The sequence below is a fragment of the Sinocyclocheilus anshuiensis genome, unplaced genomic scaffold, assembly GCF_001515605.1.
Source record: "Sinocyclocheilus anshuiensis isolate Anshui unplaced genomic scaffold, SAMN03320099.WGS_v1.1 scaffold1277, whole genome shotgun sequence".
NCBI classification, from domain to species: domain Eukaryota; kingdom Metazoa; phylum Chordata; class Actinopteri; order Cypriniformes; family Cyprinidae; genus Sinocyclocheilus; species Sinocyclocheilus anshuiensis.
The window spans coordinates 368,941-376,417 of record NW_015549629.1 but is presented as its reverse complement, the minus strand read 5'-3'; the positions used below and the strand labels follow the sequence as shown (position 1 = coordinate 376,417).

At 39.7% G+C, this 7,477-nt stretch overlaps 1 protein-coding gene across 1 annotated transcript in view; it reads left to right on the top strand.

Annotated features, from left to right (window-relative positions):
* Positions 1 to 1,163, top strand: part of LOC107659575 (N-acetylmuramoyl-L-alanine amidase-like) — a 6,374-nt gene extending 5,211 nt beyond the window's left edge. The window contains exons 3-5 of the mRNA XM_016448580.1: positions 334 to 544; positions 626 to 920; positions 1,049 to 1,163. Coding sequence (XP_016304066.1) covers positions 334 to 544; positions 626 to 920; positions 1,049 to 1,063 — 521 coding nt within the window. The 3' untranslated portion in view covers positions 1,064 to 1,163. The remainder of the gene's footprint in view (positions 1 to 333; positions 545 to 625; positions 921 to 1,048) is intronic.
* Positions 1,164 to 7,477: the final 6,314 nt, after the last annotated feature.

The following is a 7,477-nucleotide window of genomic DNA, read 5'->3' as shown; positions in this document are numbered from 1 at the left end:
GACCAATCAAGGAACTAATGAGTTAATTAATCAGAGACTAGTTAATTTATCACCTTCCATTGTCAGTTGCACTTGTACCTGTTGCGTGTCCTCAATCTGGTAACCCAGATGAGTCTGAGAAGGAGGGGAAGGGAGAAACAATTCTCTCCAATATATTGAATTTGGACTTCAGTACCCATTTCAACTGCTAGCTTTCAATATTACATACTGCACCTTTAATTTTTTGCTGTATTTAACAGACATTTTATATTATTTTACTGTTAAGTAATATCATTTAAGCACTACCAAGTAGTGGTAATATTGGGTTCTCACATTGCGTTTTTCCCTCTCAAGTCTGTCCAAACATCATTACAAGGTCTCAATGGGGAGCTGCAGCTTTCATTGGTTCACCCTCCTATCTGTCTCTCCCTGTGCCGTACCTTTTCATCCACCACACATATCAACCCTCCACGCCTTGCACCACCTTTGATCAATGTGCCAGTGACATGCGCTCCATGCAGCACTACCACCAGCAAACCAATGGATGGTCTGACATTGGATACAGGTTAGGAAAGCCCCAATTTGGACCATAAAGCCGATTATGCAGTTTAATTTCTTATAATTATCATTATTCGTCCCCCTGTAGTTTTGTTGCAGGTTCTGATGGAAACCTGTATGAAGGCCGTGGCTGGAATTGGGTCGGTGCCCACACTTATGGGTACAACTCTAAAGGATATGGTGTCAGCTTTATTGGAGATTATACCTCCACCCTCCCCATCAAGAGTGCGATGGACATGGTGAGGTACGACTTCACAAGCTGTGCTGTGAACGGTGGTCGACTGTCTTCATCTTACTCCTTATACGGACACAGGCAAGCTACTTCCACTGACTGCCCAGGAAACTCCTTCTACCATGAAATCCAGACATGGGAGCATTACCAGGTAAAAAGATAAACAAATGATTCACGGGATTTATTATACTTAATAGTTTCTGACTTGCAGAATGTATTGCATTAACAGTTCAGACCTTAACTGTGTCTGTGTGTGTGTTTCTCTGCTTTTCTCTACAGAGTTATTTGCCTTGAGGACTGTGGCATCAACAATGAACGCAATCAGCTAATTGTGTCTCTGGAAATCAGTACATGTATTACATGTATCTGTCATAATAAATGCATAATAAATTACTTTTGAAAATCATAACTATTGTTATTATTTATTACACAGTACAATACAAATTAATCTAGTCAAGTAGTCATTAATCAAGGCCAATTGACCGTTCGCAAAGACCCGCCTTCCTTAGTTACTGTTGCTATCCCCGACAAACAATGCCACTCTCACAGTACACATCATGTTCTCACGCAGTGAAAAATACATCGCAGAGCAAAGAGGAAACTGACAACGTGCAGACAGACAATACAGAGTACGTTACTCTCAGGACTCTCAGCTTTCAAATTTTGTCAATTTTAAAGAAATTCAAACAATAAATACCATTTTGTGGCTCTTCAGTGTGTCGTGACAGATCACTGTATTGCCACAGTTCAAAAACATGAACCGATTGTATTTTCATATTTACGTGCAGAGTTGGGTCCGAGTCTACTTTGTCGAGTCATAGTTTTTAATCAATAGAGTTTAAGTGGGAGACGTTTATTAATGTCTTTTTATATTAATTTTATGATGTTACCTTTTTTTTTTTTTTTTTAAAGTACCTTTACAAAATGCTAATGTTCAAGTACATTATTTTGATCAGACACATCGCCACCCTATTTTACTAGAGATGCACAAATAGCCGATTAATTCAGAATGATATCTGCCGGTACCGATAGTTTGATTTTCTTAAAGGGTTAGTTCACCCAAAAATGAATATTAGCTTGTGTTTTACTCACCCCCGAGGCATCCTAGGTGTATATGACTTTCTTCTTTCAGACGAATCCAGTCGGAGTTATATTAAAAATTGTCCTGGCTATTCCAAGCGTTATCATTGCAGTCCGTGGATGTTTCTGTTGAACAGTCCCCAAGACGTCAAATAAAGCGCACAAATCCATAATAATAAAATGTGAGGCACGTTTATTATGAATGTGCGCGATTTATTTGACGACTTGTGGACTGTTCAACTGCAACACCTGCTTGACTGCAATGATAGAGCTTGGAATAGCCAGGACAATTTTTAATATAACTCCGACTGGATTTGTCTGAAAGAAGAAAGTCATATACACCTAGGATGCCTCGAGGGTGAGTAAAACAGTCTAATTTTAATTTTTGGGTGAACTAACCCTTTAAGGAAAATAAAATCTCTCCTAACTAATGCTGTAAATTATACAGGGAACTATAATATTATAATATTACAGGTTATAATATTATATTACTATAATATTACAGGTTAAAATTAACAGCAGAAATTATATTTAACTGTTATTGTCAGATATAAATATTACTCAAAAACTGAAATGTCTGTATACAATTCATTTGCATACAAGGTAGTTTTCATAAACACCTGTCTTCATGCCAGATTTATTCAAACATACAAACATAATTAAAAGTAAATAAGCTAATCTTTAGTGTTTTTTTAATGCAAAATAATGAACTGTGAACATTGGATATCTTTTCTGAGGTAGATACAACGTTAAGTTACATATTGTTCACAAGCTATGATATTGGCGTCTTTCCGCAGACGAAAATACAACTTCCACTGATTGAAATACATTACATAGTCATGAGAAGTCTCATTCATTTCCATGAACTGGTTCTTTTGGATGTTTCATATCCATAAATGTAAATGTATTTCATAATGTAATCACATAATGACATCAATTGCATGTATATTTCTAACATTTCAGGTTCATGGTATGATCATACTGAAACATTCAAATAAATTGGCATATGTGTAAATGCATATTGCTGATTATTACCTCAAAAGAACGAATTGTTCAAGAATGACTGACATGACTGCTGGGATGGGTTACAAAGCTATTTCAAAAGCTGTTGGGCTCCAAAGAACCATGGTGAGAGTCATTATCTTCAAATGAATAAAACTTGGCACAGTAGTGAACCTTCCTGTAGAAGTGGCCAACCTTCCAAAATTCCTCCAAGAACACAGCGATGACTCATCCAGGAAGTCACAAAAGATTCAAGGAAAACAGAAGGAACAACAAGCCCCGCAGACGAAAATACAACTTCCACTGATTGAAATACATTACATAGTCATGAGAAGTCTCATTCATTTCCATGAACTGGTTCTTTTGGATGTTTCATATCCATAAATGTAAATGTATTTCATAATGTAATCACATAATGACATCAATTGCATGTATATTTCTAACATTTCAGGTTCATGGTATGATCATACTGAAACATTCAAATAAATTGGCATATGTGTAAATGCATATTGCTGATTATTACCTCAAAAGAACGAATTGTTCAAGAATGACTGACATGACTGCTGGGATGGGTTACAAAGCTATTTCAAAAGCTGTTGGGCTCCAAAGAACCATGGTGAGAGTCATTATCTTCAAATGAATAAAACTTGGCACAGTAGTGAACCTTCCTGTAGAAGTGGCCAACCTTCCAAAATTTCTCCAAGAACACAGCGATGACTCATCCAGGAAGTCACAAAAGATTCAAGGAAAACATAGAAGGAACAACAAGCCTCTCTTGCATTAATAATTCTATCAATATAGAATAAAAAAATAATTATGCTCTCTACCACAACATCATGAAGAAGAATGTCTGGCCTTCAGTCTATAAGTTGCCAACTGGATTATACAGCAAGACAATGATCCAAAGCAAAGGAGTAAGTCCACCACTGAATGGCTCGAAAAAAGCAAAATTAGTTTTGTAGTGGCCTTCTCAAAGTCCTGATTTGAAATCAATTGAGTTGCTGTGGCAGGACATTAAAGGGGAACTTCATGCTTGAAAATTCTCCAATGTCGCTGGACCAAAATTCCACCACAAAGTTTGAAAGACTCCAGTTATTAAAAGTGTTTGTTTGCTGTTATTGCTGCTAATGATGCCACAACCAGGTTTTAAAAAGTGTTATTTTTATTAAATGAATGCACTATATTTCATTTTAATAATGTTTTTATAATATCTGTTAGCATGTATTTATAAGGCGGATGAGGTGCAGGGTAGATGCATAACCGGACTGTGTGAACAGACTCTTCAGTGCTCTCAAGTTCTGTCCTCATGGATTGGCACTTGTGTTTGCTTCTTTCTTTGCCTGTGGTGTTTGCTGCTGAAGGTAATTCATATATTCAGTGTTTTAGTCACTGTGCTGAATAATTACTGGTTTACTTATGTGTACGTGTCAGGGTTCTGCCCAGACACCCTTTTTTCTTGTCTTTGTTTCTCTTGTTTCTCTTGTCTATGTTGTCTTGTGTCAGCACATGGCTTTGTTGTTATTGTTTTTGACAGCCATGTGCTCTTCTAGCCCCATCTCCTTGTCTCCTCTTTACCACACCCCTTGTTAGCCCTTGTCTAGTCCTTGTTGGTCTAATTGTTCTCACCTGTTCCTCGTGTGTTTTCCTCCTATTTATAGTTCCCCTTGCCCTCTTATTTTTGCCGGTTTGTGGTCATTCTCATCCTCACTGTCACTGTCTTTGTCTTGGTCTTGTGGATGTGGCTGAGTATGTGTTCCTGTCTCCTTGCCTGGTTGGTCTTGTGCCCTTGTAGTTCTTTGTTCTTGTCCTTCTCCTTGTTTTTGGATTTGGTCCATTTTTATCTCTTTGCTTTTATTTTGTTCATCTAGTTCTCCTAGTCTTGATCTTTTGTTTGCACTTTTGGTTGATGATTTTTTTTAGTTATTTGTGTTGGTTAATTTCATTATTTCCTATTTATTTTGTTGTTTGACTTTTTATCAGTTCTTTTGTTTTGTCTATCCCCCCTGCCTGCCTTTGTGTTCCTGTGGAGCCTTGTTCTGTTTTGCTGTATTGTTAGAGTTCCTGTCCGGACCTGTTCCAGTAAGTTCCTGCCACTGGTTCCCCTTGCCTGGCACCTGATCCCCTTCAGAGTCTGTGGTCAACAAGTATCTAAGCTCAGCTCTATGGTGCCTTTCTTGGTCCTCTCTAGCTGCCTGGTCTTGCTGCTTCCTCTGCTGATATTCTGCCAGTTGATGTCCAAGGCTGTTCCAGTGGTCTTCCCTAGTTCTCTCTCTAACGGTGTTCTTGCTGTTGAATCACCTGCACACCTCACTACATTGTATATGTCTGTTTTGTAATAAACCCTTTTCACTCACTCTGCGATTGGGTCCTCCTTCCAGATCCCTGACATCTCGATTCGGCCAAGACAGGACCCAGCAGATGAGCCTCACTACTCCAGGTGTTGTGGTTTTTTTTAATATTGTCAAGTCAGCTCTGGCCTTCGTTAATCCTGTCATGTCAGTTCCAGATACTCCTGAGCTGTGGCCATTCCTGAACCAAGCCAGTTTCTAACACCCGAGTCATCTAAGATTGCTGCCACCATCCCTGTAGCAGTTAAACCAGTTCCAAACACCCATAAGTTGACCGAGACTGCTGCAGCTATCCTTGCCGTAGTGAATTCTGTTCCAGTTATTCCTGAGTTGACTGAGACTGCTGTGGCCATCACTGTGTCTGTCAAACCAGTTTTAGACACTCCTGAGTCCACTGAGATCGATGCAGCCATCCTTGCTTCAAGCAAGGCTGTTCAGATCATTCCTGAGATGACCTGTCCGCTGTGGCCTTCCTTGTGTCTGTTAAACCAGTTCTAGTCACCTGAGTCGGCTAAGACCACTGCAGCAATCTAAATCAGTTAAATCAGTTCCAGACACTAGAGTTGATCAAGACCGCTGCAGCCATCACAATGGCAGTCCCTTCCAGTCATTCCTGTGTTGACCCAGAGCATTGTAGCCACCTCTGTGCCAATCAAGTCAGCTTTACTTAACCCTGTGTTAGCTAATCAATATATTTTGTCACCCCCTCAGATGTGGAGAAGGAGGGAACATGCATCTCTACTTATTGGCCTTCCTTGTGAAGTCTCAAGCCATGGGTCCAGGAAGACCTGAGTCAAGAGACCTCAAACCCTGTGAGTCCAGAGGTGTTTAGTTTGGTTGGCCTTGGTCACAGATCCTCAATTTACAGTTACAAAGCAACTTTTGTAACTGTACAAAAGTTTTCCTGAGCCTTCCAGTCTATTTGACTTATCTATAAAATGATGCCAGAGACTGTTCCAGCTTGTCATGTCATGCCGACAGAAGTTGTTCCTGTCAGTCATGTCCATTGTGATTGCTCCTGCCTATCATGTCACATCTACAGAAGTTGTTCCTGTTAGTCAAGTCAAGCCCTTTGAGATTGTTCTTGTCTGTCACATCACATCCACAGAAGATGTTCCTGTCAAATTGTGTCAAATCCCCAGAGATTACTCCTGTTGTCATGTTATGTCCATAGAAGATGTTCACGTCAGTTGTGTCAAGTCTGTATAGATGGTCCTTGATTTATGCTAAATCCACAGAGGTTGTCCCTACCTGTCATGTCTAATAATTAATTCATTACATTTATATAGGGATTTTCTAGGCACTCAAAGCGCTTTACATTGTGAGGGGCGTCTCCTCATCCACCACCAGTGTGCAGCATCCACCTGGATGATGTGACGGCAGCCATAGTGCACCAGAATGCCCACCACACACCAGATTACTGGTGGAGAGGAGACAGAGGGATGAAGCCAATCAGTAGATATGGGGATGATTAGGAGGACATGTTGGGCAGAGGTCAATGGGCAAATTTGGCCAGGATGCTGAGGTTACACCTCTAATCTTTCTGGCCATATAAAGTGACCCTGCCTGTCGTTCCCGCCAGTTGGGTCATGGCCGTAAGTCAGTGTTCCTGCCTGTCAAGTTATGGCCATATAAAAATGTTCCTGTCTGTCCTGTTATGTCCTCGGAGGTCGTCCCTGCCAGTTGGGTCATTGCCTTGGAGATTGTTCCTGTTTGTCTTGTTAACCCTCTGGGGTCCGAGGGTGTTTTGGGGCCTGGAAAAGTTTTGACATGCCCTGACATTTGTGCTTTTTTCAGTTGCTTACAAACATTTGAATGTCTAAAGTTTAATAAGACTGTAATCAGCACAAACTGGGCTACAATAATATGTGAGCAGCATGTATGTACATGATTGTGTTTTTGAGAAAACAACGTTTATGCATGCTTAGTGAAAAACTACAATTTTAAAGTCACCGAAATAAGGCCATAAAACACATACAGAACATTTGATCACAAGACTTTTGAGAACTGATCTTGAAGTCTAGAGTTTTTGCTTCAAAATTATGTGAAAATCATCTTACTCACTCATTCACAGAAAACAATATATTGATTTAAATTTTCTAAGACACTTTTTGTGTAGAAAAGGTATATGCGAGGAGGCGTGAATGATCATGAATAATGCTGTGATTCACACCTGAGAAGACAAAGGCCTGCATAATGAGCTGCATAATGAGCCTTTCAGTCAGGTGTGTGACTGAGAGGGAATTGCTACAAGAAAGAATGTGAGGAAAAAAGAAAT